Genomic DNA, 15535 nt, shown 5'->3' with positions numbered 1-15535 from the left:
TGTTTTACCATGTGATTTTTAAATAGTTTTTTATTTAAAAAAAAAATTGTCGACAAATTTTTAATACTGTTTTATAGTTATTTTCTGAAAATAATTTTAAAAAGAAAGTAAAATAGAGAACAAGTAGGAATTGTTTTTACTAATTTTTAAAAACAAAATAAAAATATAGGTTGTTTGGTCATATTTTTTTAAATATATTTTTAAAATCTGGTTTTAAGTTAAAAGGGTAAAAAATAGTTTTAAAAAATAAATTTCAAAAAAATATGATCAAATAGCCCTTAATAATTCCATAAATTTTGGAAAAATGCTTATTTGAATTGAAAAGTCTAATGTATATTACATACAGGATGTGATACCTTATTATTAAAAAATAAAATAAAATAAGGGAGCTTATCTAAGAAACCTTAAACGAATATAGCAGTAAAAAATTTATCTATATTTTATGAGGGTATATAATATAATAATATGTGCCTTATATACAATAATCTAATATTTTAATTTTCAAACATTGTATGTCTTAATGTCATTTCTTAATTATTTAACTTGTTTGACCAATTTTTTATGAATACTAATCCACGAAATTTCAGCAAAAATTGAGGGCTTATTTGATAATTATTATTATTATTATTATTATTATTATTATTATTATTATTATTATTATTATTATGATTTTTTTTTTAGAATCATTTATTTTTTAGAACAATTTTGAGGTATTTTCAATTTTTTTTTAGAGTTTTTCAAATAAAAATTTAAAAATATGAAGAATACTTTGTATATTTTTGCATTATATGTAAGTGTATATAATACATTTATAAAAATAAATTGAGAAAAATATTTTCATATTTGGGTTTTCAAAATTACGATATAGTTGTCTCAAAAATGATTTTTTGTTTTTCAAAACAAAAAATAATAAGAAAATATATTTAACAATAAAAAAAAATGTGATATTTTTTTATAATATTATTTTAAGTTATTTTCACTTATTTTCTAAAGCTAATTTTTACTTATTTTCAAAATGTTATTTTTAAAGATAATGATATAAATATGAAAATAAATTGAAAATAAAATCATGTGAATAAAATTTATTTTTAAAAAAATTGGAATCATAAAAAATAAATTGAAAATATTTTAAGTTCCAAACAAACTTTAGGTCTAAAAATAAAAACTATTTTTTTTAAAACAGTTTTCGAAAATATTTCTAGATACTCTTAACAACTGTTTTTTAAAACTATTTATGAAAATGGTATCCAAAAATTACTTATTTTTCCTTAAAATATATGAAATTAATATTCATTGTCTATAAGAAAACTATTTCATATAAAAATAAATGTTTTAAAGAACTAACAAAAATAAAAACCTTCCATTGGTCATGCCCCCACTTCTTCAAAGGTCAAACTAGCACTATAAATGTTAAAAGCTAATCAATTTTGCCTCTAACCTATCTTTTTTGTGCACCAAAATGCAATATTATTAGCAGGCAACATATCAAAAACCCCATGATTACAAGTGAGGAAGATGGCCTCCAATCCAAAAATTTAGTGAAATATGAAAGGACTTAGTGGGAATCTTTTGTGTGTCCACTCAACAAGTGGGGTGTCAAAAAAGTTCTATGAGGTGGCCATGTGATAACAAACCCCTTTTTTGGGGGTTGAAAATAAATTAGGTAAAAAATAAATAAAATAAAAAAGGAAAAAAAAAAAGTTTGATTTTGTTGAGGTGTCTTAGTCAATTGTGTTTCATATAATTGGCTTTCAATAGCCTTCAATCTAATGATTTAGTCAAAACCCTCCAATGGGGGCTCTTCTTCAAACTTTTGAGGCTTTCATGCCATTGACTTTTGCCTTATTTATATATATGTTTTTTTTTTTCTTTTGATTTTTTTGGAAAAAAAAAAGTTGATTTCTTATTCTTTTTGTGATTGTACGGGAAATGGCATCCAATAGTGGCTTCAAGCAAAAATTTATAAATATTGTAATAATAATATCAAATATATCCATAAAAATAAAATTATTACATCATAAAAATAGCAAAAATAATAGAGATAAAAGAAGAGACATAATATCTACAAAGTTTAATAAAAATGTTTTTAAATTATCACATCAATTCACTAACTTCAAACAAAAAAATTATAAATTTAGAAAATTATCAAATCGACTAAAACTATTTACATTAACTAAAGTCACACTCATATCTTGGTCCAAAATACTTGAAGTTATGTATGAGCTTCTAAACTTTGAAAACTAACCCATAATCCATATGGAATCCAACAAAAACTAATTAAATAAAAAAGCCAAGAAATTTCCACTAGGAGAAAATTGGTTTTCCAAAATTCAATTATTTTGTGACAAGTGACACGATCTATCATGAAGACTGAATGTGTTGCCTTGTAGACAAATTATGAGATTAGGCAACTTAGAACTTAACCTCTTAGTAGATATCCACTTATAGATGAGATTAATACCATTTGTGTTTGTGTTGTCATAGTCAATTTGCAATAGCTAAAGTTAAGAGTAAAATATATAATAGAAAGGACAAACATATAAGTCCAATGTATAAATATTGTACGATAATTGTTTTAGTCAATGACCATATCCTTAGATTTTGCGAGGAAATAGTTGAATTTGATCGTCCAATAAAATCATCAAATAAAAACAAGCGAAAGAATGGATGAAGTTGACGCCTAATATAAAATAAAAAATGATGATAACCCGACAAGCAATAATAAGATCATAGGAATTAAGTCCATATAGATAGTAACAAGCCATTTTTTGACAATGTCATGCACCATTTATTATTTATACACGAGAGTCCAATCCTATGATGTACTTAGGCATGTTATGGTAGGTGAGCACATATTCTTAATTAATGCCACATCTCTTACTAGTGGTGTGTTTTGATCACTAACACACTCAATGGATTCAACCATATGCAAGTGGAAATAGTGTTTCTTCTCATGAAAGCTTAGACAGGTTTAGAGTTTTTCCAAATATCCAAGGGTTAATTTCATTGATCTCTTCTAAGGTTTTGGCTAAATATATCCAAACCCCATTGATTTTAAATTCCATCATGTGCCTCCCCTATCACTCTCATTTGAAATTTTCAGTCACCTCCCCTATAATTTAAAATAAATGAGGTATGTGATGAATTTTCAAATCACTGAGGATTAATTGTATTTAACTAAAACCTCAAGGGAGATAAGTGAAAATATCTCTATATTTATGTGAAATTTATTATTATTTTCTATTTCTTGAATTTTTTTCTTTTAATTGGTAATTGCTGGTTGATAGTTTTACTACATTTCCTTGAGCAAAAATTATAAAGGGGTAAATTTTTTAGATGGAAATTACATTTGTGTCTATCACATTGATAGTTGCAACTTGCATCCATGATAATGAATAATTTTAGAACAAAAACATCTCTTAACAAAGTTTCTAAACTACGATATTCTTATTCATTCACTCATCTTCTAACATCTCCATGCCCTTACTAAAATTTATTTTAAAAATTTTTATTTCTCGCTATGGATAAACAAATAAAATGATAGTATAAGTGTAGAAGTATGTTTGTTATAATATTACTTTATTTCTTTTTGTATTTTTTTGAGTTGGAAGAAGAAGGTGTTATTAATGGTGTTCGGTGTTATAAAGTCCGATGTTCTATAAGCGTTTGACACTATATTTTCAGACATATATATAATGTTTAGAATTATACATCCGAACACCCAAAACTATACCTTTAGACACTCTATTGACCAAATAATTGAACTTTGTTCGTCTTTATACATCCCAACGTTTCTATTGTGTACAACCTTCCCGTTTTGAATTTTTTTTTTATTCGAACTTTTAGGTCCGAATCTCTCCAAGAGTTCGGTCTTCTAGGTTTGAACACCATGAAACGAGTTATTTATTTATTTATTTCTATTGTACTCTCCTCATGATTTTCTCACCTATAAATCAATTCTAAATTCTTTTTAATTGTTTTTGAACTGTTTTTACAATAAGGTTTTTTTTTGTCACAAATTACATAAAGAATAAGCCCTAAAAGTATTCATATGATACATTATATAATTCAAACAAAATGTATAAAAAAAAAAATAATAATTTATGGTTTCGATCACTCTTCTTTTATCAAATGAGCTTTAGAGAAGATGATTTTTTTTCTTCTTATGTGATAGGATAAGATAAGTACATATTCTATAATATCAAATTTCATTTGATAGGAAATGCATTTAAAGGGATATATATATATATATATATATATATATATATATATATATATATATATCCCTTTAAATGCATTTCCTATCAAATGAAATTTGATATTATAGACGAAGGATATATTTCACTACTTATCATATCCTATTTTTGGTTCAATATATGATAGAACAAATGATGAGATAACTCATTTTATTTCATCATCAACCACACATGTGATATAATATATTATCCCTTTTATTATCCTATGTTATGCTATATCCAATCAACCAAAAACGGTCTTATGATTTATGATTGAAACAATATAAATTGAGAGAAAAAAAAAAGGAAGAAGATGAACGGGAAAGGAAAAAGGAGAAATATAATTTAGATAGTTTTAAATTGTAGTTGAATGTATTAGTAAAATTATTATTATTAAATGGATGTATAAATAAAGTTCACATAATGATGAAATTGGTGGGTGAAATGGGTTTATTTGGTAAGGGTTTTTAAAAATTATTATTTCATATTTTGTTGAACAAATATATGTTTGGAATTTTCTATGTTGTTAAATATATTTTAAAACTAATTTTTATATGAAATGCTTTATTTTTAATCATTCTTCTACTTGTATAATATTTTTGAATTGTATAATTATTTTTCAAAACAATTCTAGGAAAATAAGTGAAAATAAGAGTTTGTTTAATGGTATGATTTAAAAACAGTTTTTTGATTTTGAAAATAAAAGAAAATTGTTTTTAAGAATTTTGATATTGTTTGGTTGTTGTTTTCTAAAAATTATTTTTTAAAAACAAAATGAAATAGGAAATAATTTTTAGAGAATGATTGAAGTAGTTTTCATCGCTTTTTTTTTTTTTTTTTTTTTAAAAGTTTGTTTGACCGTATTTTTTAAATTTGTTTTTAAAAATCATTTTTAAATTAAAAAATAAAAATAGTTTTCAAAACAAGTTTCCCAAAACACACGGCACTGATTAAAAAAGGTTAAGAAAAACCTATTTTTTCTTTACTTAAAATAAGTTTCTTTGATTGGAATCGTATAGAACATTCTAGGGGGTGCGGTGTAACCCGCCCTTTTTCCTCTAAAAACGTATCGATTAGAGAGAAGGTAGAGACTTGTGAGGGGCCTTCCGAAAGCACCGCCTGTAAGTACTTTTTCTACGCTTATCGTCTTTCGTGCTCTGTTTGGCTTCCGAGAAATCGGAGGAAAACGTTGAAAAAGAAAAATCGGAAATTTTTTTACTGTGTTTTTTCTCAGCGACCAAACGGACCATTAGGCCTACGTTGTTTCCATTTTTTTTTTTTTTTTTTTTTTTTTTTTCTGTTACTAAGTTTAGCTTCTGTTCGGCATTGCGGATTTGCGGTTGACTTTGTGATGGATGTTTCAGGGTGCAATTATATCGAAAACTTGCTTGAAATTTTCTTTTAATTAAATGTTGATGATTCATGAAATCCTGATCATGTTGCAATCCATACCTCGTTTGGCTGTTGACAAAATGTGGAAAATTAAGAAAAGCGAAAGATAACAACATCCGCAGAATTGAATCGTGAAATCAGACATGAAATAAAGCTACAGAATAGTGTGGTGAAATCAAACATCATGGAAAGTTCGTATTTTGTTTTAGATTCGGTCTCGGTTGTGGATGGTACTAGATAGGAAGAAAAATGGTATTATTATGGTGTTTTGGTTGTGATTTGGGAAAATTTTCATGTGATAAAAATGATTTAACTTCTCACTCGCTATTTAAAGATATGAACAAAGCTGGAGAAACAATAGCCCATTGAACTACCAATTATAATTTGAATTAATTTTTCCTCGATTGATTATGGTTTTTCTATTTTTCCATAATTTTGAAAATCAAGGCAAAATTGCTTATAGCTTGTGGATTGGACATGTTTTCAAGATTTATTCGAAGGAAATTAGCTGGGGTCGGATATGTTTTCAGTCATCATGACTTTGATGACTTATATGAGAAGGAATTGAGGTTAAAATTTTTACTGTCAATATCATTGATTTAAGTTCCATGCAACATTTAGACAATTCCAATTTGCACAACTTAAGCATGCTTGCAGAGTCTAAAAGTTGAATAAATGAAGAGAACACAGTTGGAACACTTCAAAGAATACAAGACTATTCTCATAAAAGATTACAAGTGTAGCTCTTTGCTACACCTCAAGAGAGGCCTTCACCTATTTATAGGCTCCTTGGGACAGATTGCCATTAACACTGAATGGGCTTACACAACTTGGAAGAACTTTACACTTCTTTGAGAATGTTTTGACAATCTCTAACAAGCTTCAAAAAGTGACTTTAACTCGATGTGGACAGCATCTAGGACCTTCATGCTTCACTATAAATACAAGCAATGACCTCATTTGAACAGGGCATAACATTCAACTCCAAGCCATCTTCATTATTTTGAGGCTAAAAGATTGGTAAAACACAGGAGTCTTAGTGAGACAATAGTGTTATAATAGCCTAATGACCCATCTCTTAGGTACCAATTTTGCTCAAGCAATAAATTTTGTACCTTTTGCCTTGTTAAGAAGAAGATAATTATATGTGCTATCTACGTGAGTTAGGACCTGGTTTTGGGATGGTCTTTGGTGTCTCTTGTACCAAGTATGAAGAGTAATGCTCATGTCCAAGTTCAATCTTAAAAAATTAACATGGAATTATAAATTGTTTAGTTTAAGTCACTTTGGTGTATGGAGCAAGTAGTGACTGTTTGTTTGTCTGTGTATACACTGTACTCACATGGATAGACCTGGCCACATTCTTGACTAGTCATTTGTTGTTTTGTTATCATATTATTAGTTTTATGCATTTCTTTGTGTTTGTTTATTCGTTGGTGTGCCCACAATAAAAAATCATTTTCTTGTTTTTTCTGGACCAGGTTTACTAGAAAAAGGAACCCACTTGATCATTTTAAGGGCAGTAGCGTCCTTGATCAGACTATGGAGAGTGGAACTAGTACTCAAGCACAACATCAATGGAAGCAAATGGATTCCGAAGGGAAGAAGGTAGCAGTTCATGAAGAAATGAAGAGAATGAACCAACTTCCTACAAACAGCACTTATGCAACGCATCGCCTGCGAGTCCTTAACAAAATATTGCAACTTATATCCATTCAGGTAAACAACCACTGGAATAGCTCGAATAATATTTTTAATGTAAATTATATGTTGTTCTTTTTGGGGCTTATTACTTTTGTAAATATATATTGATTTTTTTGGGAATTATTGCTTTTGTAGTCATTTGCAAACTTTTGATAGTTGCTGGGTTGATATGATTTTGAATATGAGATCAGGTGAGAGAATGTATATGGGAAGGTCAGTCACCCTCGAGATATGTTAGATAATTGTTCAGATTGGTAACTAGGAGTAGGAAAAGTAATGGTTTTGAGACTGTGTTGGACATACTTTGGTCCTGATAAATAATCTTATATATCAGTTTTATAAAAATTGTAGTTATAAATTGTGTGAGGAAAAAACTTAATGAACAATATTTGTCCATATAGATGTTCTTGTGCTTATAAATTGGCGAGGACAGTCGATAATTTGAATAGATCATCGCAATCCTCACACTTAAATGCCGCCAGCTCTGCCTTCCTATCCATTCCCTTGTTTGTGAGGCACAAGCAATGAATAGAAATGGTGTAAGTTTGATAAGAACCAACTGGAATCATGGCCTCAATAATGGGTTGGAAAATGTACCCAGAAGTGGGCTTTCAGCAATTCAAGTTTAAATTCTTCACAGATCCTTAGGAAGCCCAAGCAATCAGCTTTACAGTCTCTTATGTTGATGTCTGAGCATTAAAAATCAGTAAATTTTTTTCCTTAATCTATTGTTGGGCAATTTCGTGTTAGTTCAGATTTAGTTTTGAATCTGGAAGATTGTGAAACTAGAAAGGAGGCTAGGGAGTCATATAAGTCTTGGGTGTTGAGGGAAGAAATCTCTTGGAGACAAAAGTCTAGGGAATTGTGGTTGAAGGAGGAGGACAATAACACCAAATTTTTTCACAGGATGGCGAATGCTCACAATAGAAGAAACTGACTGTCCAAGTTGAAAGTGAATGGCTGTTGGCATATGGAGGAGAATGATTTAAAAAATAGTGTGGTGGGGGCGTTTCAGAAGTTGTATTCAGAAGAAGGGGGGTGGCGTCCTTGTATTGACGGATTGTCTTTTATGCGATTAGCTAGGAGTGAGGCTGAGGGGCTGGAGATTCCTTTTTCGGAAGATGAGGTGTTTGTAGCACTCTCAAATCTAGGCAAAGACAAAGTCCCCGGTTCGGATGGCTTTACCAGGACTTTTTGGTTGTTTTGTTGGGATGTGGTGAAGGTTGAGATTATGGGTTTTTTTAGAGAATTTCATAAGAGGAGCAGATTTGCAAAGTCATTGAATGCTACTTTCCTGGTTCTAGTCCCAAAGAAGGGAGCTGTAGAAGATATGAAAGATTTTGGGCTGATCAGCCTTGTGGGCAGCCTCTATAAGTTGTTGGCCAAGGTGTTGGCTAATAGAATTAAAAAAGGTTACGGGGAAAGTGATTTCGGAGTCCTAAAATGCCTTTGTGGAGGGTAGACAGATTTTAGATGCAGTTTTGATTGCAAATGAGGCTGTGGACTCAAGGTTGAAAAGCAATGTAGGGGGTGTGCTATGTAAGTTGGATATAGAGAAGACTTATGATCATGCCAGTTGGAGTTTCTTAATGGCAGCGCTTAAAAAGATGGGCTTTAGGGAGAGATGGATAAAGTGGATAGAATGATGCATCTCTATTGTGAAATTTTCTATTTTAATAAATGGTTCTCTTTTTCGGTTTTTTCCAAAGCTCAAGGGGATTAAGACGAGGAGATCCCCTCTCCCCTTATTTATTTGTGATAGTCATGGAGGTGTTTAGTTGTTTATTGAGAAGGGCTATTAGTGGGGGCTGGAGGGTGAGAGGTAGGAGTGGTGAGGGGATTCTAATCTTGCACTTGTTATTTGCGGATGACACATTGGTGTTTTGTGAGGAGTCTCTAGACCAGTTGACTTATCTAAGTTGGCTTCTCATGTGGTTTGAGGTTTGTTTAGGGTTGAGAATCAATTAGGAGAAGAACGAGTTAATCCCGATGGGTAGGGTGCATGATATAGAGGACTTGGCCTTGGAGTTGGGTTGTAAAGTGGGTGGTCTCCCTTCCTGCTATTTGGGTTTGCCTTTGGGCCCCCCCTTAAAATCAACGGCTGTGTGGGATGGTGTTAAAGAGCGATTTCGAAAAAGGCTTGCAATGTGGAAGAAGCAGTATATTTCAAAAGGAGGGAGACTCACTCTAATCTGAAGCACTCTATCTAGCATGCCTATGTACTTCATGTCTCTCTTTTACTTGCCAAGAAAAGTGAAGTTGAGATTGGAGAAGATTCGGAGGGATTTTCTGTGGGGTGGGGGAGCTCTTGTGCAGAAGCTGCATCTTGTTAGGTGGAACTTGGTTTGCTTGGAAAAAAGGAAAGGTGGTTTGGGTGTGAGAAATTTAGCTATGATGAATATAACTCTCTTAAGTAAGTGGAATTGACATTTTGCCAATGAAAGAGAGGCTTTTTGGAAGCAAGTCATCAGTCACAAGTATGTTGAAGAGGAGCGCACTCGGGCAGTAAGTGGGAGATATGGTGTTGGGCTCTGGAAAGCAATTAGGAAAGATTGGTTGTTTTTAAATGGTAGGTTAGCCTACTAAGTGGGTAGTGGGCAGAGAGTGATTCTGGACGGACAAGTGGTGTAGAGATGAGCCACTTTGTGAGTCCTTCCCTTTTTTATTTTCCATTTCTTTGTCTAAGGATGCTTGGGTGTCAGATGTTTGGAACCCTGATAGTGATGGGGATGGTTGGACCCCTCTTTTCTCAAGGGCGTTTAATGATTGGGAGATTGAGTTGGTGGAGCGTTTTTTGCATAAGATCCAAGCCTTCCGGGTGCCAAGGGAGGAGGAAGATAGAGTGATTTGGACAACATCAAAGTGTGGCACTTTCTTAGTCAAGTCTCTTTATTCTATTTTGGAGCCCGGAGTTTCTCCTTTGTTCCTTAATGGTAGTATTTGGAGGGTGAGTGTGCCTCCTAAGGTGGCCTTCTTTCCTTGGGAGGCTTCTTAGGGTAAAGTCTTAACTTTGGAGAAACTTCAAAGGAGGGGGTACTCATTGGCAAATAGGTGTTTTCTATGCTTCTCTGAAGTAGAAACGGTGGATCACCTTTTTACTTCGTTGTGTAAGGACGTGGGTTCTGTGGAATCTTCTTTTCTCCCTATTTGGTGTGGTTTGGATTCTCTCGTGTACAGTGAAGGAAACTCTTCTTGGGTGGCATGGAGCGTTTGTGGGGAAAGTTCGTAAAAAGGCTTGGCAAATGACCCCTTTATGTATATTTTGGTCAATCTGGAAGGAAAGGAATTTGTTAGCTTTTGGGAATGAGGAGTTTTTGCTTCAAAGACTGAAATATTCTTTTGGGTTAGGGTGTCTTTAGTTTCAAGCCCTTTTTCTCTTGTAAGTTTCTTAGATTGGTTAGGCTCTAAGTAAGGGAAGGTGGTGTGTTTCTATCATTTCCCCCTCGGATTGCAACTTTGGGCTGTTTTTGTATACCCTGTATACTTTGAGGGCACTATTTTTGGTGCTTCCTCTTCTCGTTTAATATACATCATTTTATCTTTAAAAAAAAAAAAAAATCATCATTTTTTTACTTTTTCTTATTTTAGATTTGATGTATCATGATTGTCTAGAAGAAAATCAAATTATATTGATTGGGTCATGTGGTTTTCTTGTGGCCTTCATGTGTCATAAGGATTTTGATTTCTATGTTAGCAGTAGCCTTTGAACTTGATTGTTGATTAGCTTAAGCTGTTTAGGGAATAGTGTTTGTGTATTGTTCAAGAGAGAAATATGAAAATCCCAAACTTCATACAAATGCCTTTTTCTTACATCTAAATTCTTTGGGGTGGGGGAGCTTTGGAGAAGAAGCCTCATCTTGTTAAGTGGGCAATTGTTTGTTCAGATAAAAAGAAGGGTGGTTTGAGTGCTAGAAGCCTTTCTACTCTCAACAGGGCCTTTTTGTGCAAGTGGAGTTGGCACTTTGCGGTCTAAAGGGAGTCTTTGTGGAGGCTGGTCAGTAGTAGGAAGTTTGAGATGGAAGAAGGAAAGTGGTGTACCCATGAAGTAAGGGAGGGCTATGGGGTGGGATTATGGAAGGACAATTGGTGCGGGAACAATACCCTTTGTGATTCTTTTCCTTCTTTGTACGCTTTAGCGGATTCAAAAGATGCGTGGGTAACGGATTGTTGGGATTCTTTAGGGGAAGAAGGGGGGGGTGGGGTTGGAATCCCTATTTCTGTAGATCTTTCAATGATTGGGAGGTGGAGGCGGTGGAGAGGTTCCTTTCGACTTTACAAGGAGAGAGGTTAGTCATTGACTTGGAGGATAGGGTGCTTTGGAAAGAGACTAAGGACGAGAATTTTTTCCGTAAAATCCCTTTATAGTGTTCTTGAACCTAGAATTGCAGTCCCGTTTCCGTGGAACATCATTTGGAGCCCTTGTGTTCCCACTAAGGTAGGTTTCTTTGCTTTGGAAGCTTCGTGGGGGAAGGTTCTAACCCTGGATCAACTAAAAAGGAGGGGGTAGGCCATAGCTAACAGATGTTTCCTTTGTTGTGCTGAAGAGGAGTCGATTAATCACATTATTATCCATTGTTCCAAGGCTAGGGTTTTGTGGGAACTTGTTTTTGTGTTGTTTGGTGTGACGTGGGTCCTTCCGTATTCGGCTAGAGACACCCTCCTAGGTTGGCATGGATCCTTTGTGGGCAAGAAGCATAGAAAGGCTTGGAGGGCAACTCCTCTTTGTTTATTTTGGTCGGTTTGGAAGGAAAGAAACAAGATAGCCTTTGAAAATGAGGATCTCTTGGTTCAAAGGTTGAAATATTCGTTTGAAAATGAGGATCTCAAGTCTTCAAGGCCAATATAAATTGCAGGAGGTGTGTAGAGTCTGATTCAAGAATGCTTGGAATAAAATTCTCAGCCTAAAGTAGCTAGTTTAGCTCACTAATATATATATATATATATATATATATATATATATAAAATAGATATGTTGTTGGTTGGTTGATTTAACCTTCCTTTTCAAATTATAGCACAATGGGAAATGCATTCACTAAATCAGGTGAAGTACATTTTACTAATTTACATAATGAACTATTACTGATTCTTTATGGTTTCCCTAATTTTAATTTAAAATTTGATGCCCTTTTGTTTTTTTCCTCTCTTTTGTATGACAGAGAACTACGTCACAAGATGCGGAGTTGGAGTTGCTTTTTGCTGGGCTTTCTCTGTGAACAAGAATCCAACTTATGTTTGCAGAGGTCAGTTTATATTGAATTTATCATATGGAATAGGATCAAGTTTGTAGTTTTCCCTGCTATGATCTGTATTAACTCTTGGATTTACTTATATATTCATTCATTGCTTCTATCTTTTGGAATATACTGAAATACATGACTGCCCTCCTAAGGATGGAGCAACCTAAAAGATCTTTGTGAGCTTTCCTAAGCTTCCATTCTACGTCATCCTTCAATGAACTTCTGATGCTTTTCTCCTCACTATCTCAATTGTGTATGGTGGAATTTCTCATGCTTTGGAGCTCTCTTCATGGCTCGTTACACTTACAAATAAGTGCATTCTTCCTTGCTGCAAACATTGAAGTAATGAACTTGACTTTCTATTTTCTCACATATTGCCCATGAAAAAGTTCTTAAGAGAAATATGTTTCTAGTTCTATTCTGTATATTATCCCTTCTGGTTGTGCATCTCATGACACTCCTGTCTCAGCTTTGCTTATTTATGGACTTGTTCTTGGCTGCCCAAATTTTTTATGAAGCATGTGGGTTAATATTAGAATCGTATTTTATTTGTTTTATGAACATGTTCTTGGATTGCCCCCCTACATCTGATATTCCAAAGCATGGAGGCATTAAAATTTAATCATATTTGTTTTTTATATGATACTATGTAGTAGTATCTCTGCACTCATTCCCCCACTTGAGCCTTTTGATTTGACTGCTTTTCAGTCCGCCCAATTGCACTAAAATTACACATGGTATATTTTATTCTGTTCTTAATATCATGAATTTATTGATTTGGTAATATTTCATCAATTCGCATTCTAAGTTAGCAACTACCTGTTCTTAGATTTTTGGAGGAGAACTGTTGTATATGAAAAACCCATCATCAATCTTCTTTTTGGATAGCTTTATCTCTATCCAGTCAAATTGTAGAGGGAGATTCTGCAACCGTTATATCTTGGGTGAATAACAAGGAAAGGAGTTCATGAAAGTTTGACAATTGGATGTGCAAAATCATAGATAATGCAAATGAGTTGGGTTGTTCTCTCTTGGATTCCTTGTTCAGCAAACTGAGTCGAAAATCAGTTAGCCAAGCAAGGAGTAGAGCATACGATCTCCTTTGTTGGAGATTTCCTTTCCATTTGAGTGTCCAATTTTTTTGCTCCTATTTATATGCAGGTTTTTATGAGGGGGGACTAGTTTTTGTGGTTCTATCTCTTGATTACATTCTACCATCTGTTGCTCATCTTTGAAGGATTGCTCATGCTTCTTATATTTATCAATTGTTTGATGAATGAAAATATTTGTTTCTGATAAAAAAAAAAAAGCCATGTTCAAGAATATGTTCGTTCTAACTACTGTTTTGACTATTAGCTGTTGATCCATTACTTTAACTACTTAGGGTATTGGGTTAATGGGTAGTTTGATAAGATATCGAATCCTTGGTTTCCGGAAGCCCCGGTTTGAACCTTCTATCTGACCATTCTCTTATTAACAACTAATGGTGTTAAGCATTAGTTGGCTTCCATTATCTAACTGCTTCAGCTTTAGGGCTAATTGACTGTTTGACTTTCAGTAGAATCAGTACATAGATTTCAGTTCTTCTCGTCCTTGGAAAATAGCAGTAATTTCTAGGTTTGAATATTTATGAAACACAGCTTTTGCAGATTGTGTGATACTCTTTACAGGTCCTGATATGTGACTAAATTCATTGCAGAATGTCAAGTCTTGTACACTATATAAAAGTGAACGTATGTTGGGTATGCGGAGGTTTGTGGAATATCGTGGATCGACATGCTGTGTCTGCTACTGAAATATCGTGTAATGGCATGCTCTGTTGTAAGCTAGGCTTGGTGAGAGTGCTCTGCTAGTTCTTGTTTAAAAACAATTGTCGACTCTTAGACTGGAAGCGTATGTAACGAATGCTAATCACCTGTTTTCACTTTATAATCTTGCTAATGGTAATATAGGGTGGTTACTAATACTTAGAACCTTTAGGGCTTGTTCCAAAAATAGAAATGTAAATGTTCCAAAAATAGAAATATAAATGAAAAAGAATGTAAATCATAATATTATATAAAAATATTCCAAAAATTATGTAAATGAAAACTGTTATTTTCTTGTAAAAAAAAAAAAAAGGAGGTAATCACAAAAAAGAAAAAAGAAAAATTCATATTGTTTTATCACTCTCACCAAGGTCTTTTTTTTTTCTTTTGCTTAAGAAATCTATTTATTTTTTCTACAATAAAAATTTTGAATTTGTTTGCTAATTTAAATAAGAACCATTATTTTTAAAATAAGAAAAAACGAAAGCAATATGGAAAATTTGTTTGGTAGTTTAATTTTCAAAAACCTGAAAATATTTTTTAAAACTGAATTAAGGTTGGATAACTATTTTGGAAAAATAGTTTTTAAAAATTGTTATTTAATAGTTTATAGAATATAAGTCAGTTTCTGTTTTTAATATTTTAAAAATAGTTTTTGTGTTTAATATTTTATTTTTAATCATTTTATAATAAATAGTTATTTTTAAAAAAACTCTTTATAAAATAAACAAAAATAATTAAAAGATATTATCTAAAAATATTATATTTTTAATTTTTAATAATAAAAAATAAGAAAATAGTTTTGATTGTGAAATGTATTTTTTTGAAAAATAAAAAACTATTTTAAAAAATAATTATCAAACTGATCTAAAAATATTAGTTTATACACATAGTTTAACAATTAAAAATGACATATAATTAATGTTTTATTTTTGAATATGGAAATAACTATAAACATTTATCACAATGCAATTGCCCATTTTTTAAAAATATTTTCATATATGGTGGAATCATTTTCAATTATTTCGGAAATATTTTTTAAAAATATTTTAGAAAATCTAGGGTTAATTTGGCACTTCGGCCTTCACTTTCAAAATCTGAAAATTTTCGATACTGTTATTTTATTTTTCTTTGTTGATATATTCCAATAACTACATTA

At 32.1% G+C, this 15535-nt stretch overlaps 1 protein-coding gene across 2 annotated transcripts; it reads left to right on the top strand.

The window, feature by feature from the left end:
- The first annotated feature begins 5266 nt into the window (after window positions 1-5266).
- LOC117909576 lies at window positions 5267-14543 on the top strand. 2 transcript variants are annotated; one of them, XR_004650399.1, is made up of 5 exons: window positions 5267-5356; window positions 7109-7346; window positions 12488-12571; window positions 12721-12910; window positions 14268-14543. XR_004650399.1 is itself a non-coding variant. In XM_034823634.1 (4 exons), exons 2-3 carry the CDS (start codon window positions 7170-7172, stop codon window positions 12542-12544), a joined length of 234 nt encoding a protein of 77 aa, XP_034679525.1. In that variant the 5' UTR covers window positions 5267-5356; window positions 7109-7169; the 3' UTR covers window positions 12545-12571; window positions 14268-14543. The 2 variants fall into 2 exon arrangements, 1 of the variants encoding a protein (XP_034679525.1); XM_034823634.1 differs by lacking the exon at window positions 12721-12910.
- Window positions 14544-15535: the final 992 nt, after the last annotated feature.

Source organism: Vitis riparia, chromosome 19 (assembly GCF_004353265.1).
Source record: "Vitis riparia cultivar Riparia Gloire de Montpellier isolate 1030 chromosome 19, EGFV_Vit.rip_1.0, whole genome shotgun sequence".
NCBI classification, from domain to species: Eukaryota; Viridiplantae; Streptophyta; class Magnoliopsida; order Vitales; family Vitaceae; genus Vitis; species Vitis riparia.
The sequence above is the reverse complement of the archived record's forward strand: the minus strand, read 5'-3'. Positions and strand labels throughout refer to the sequence as shown.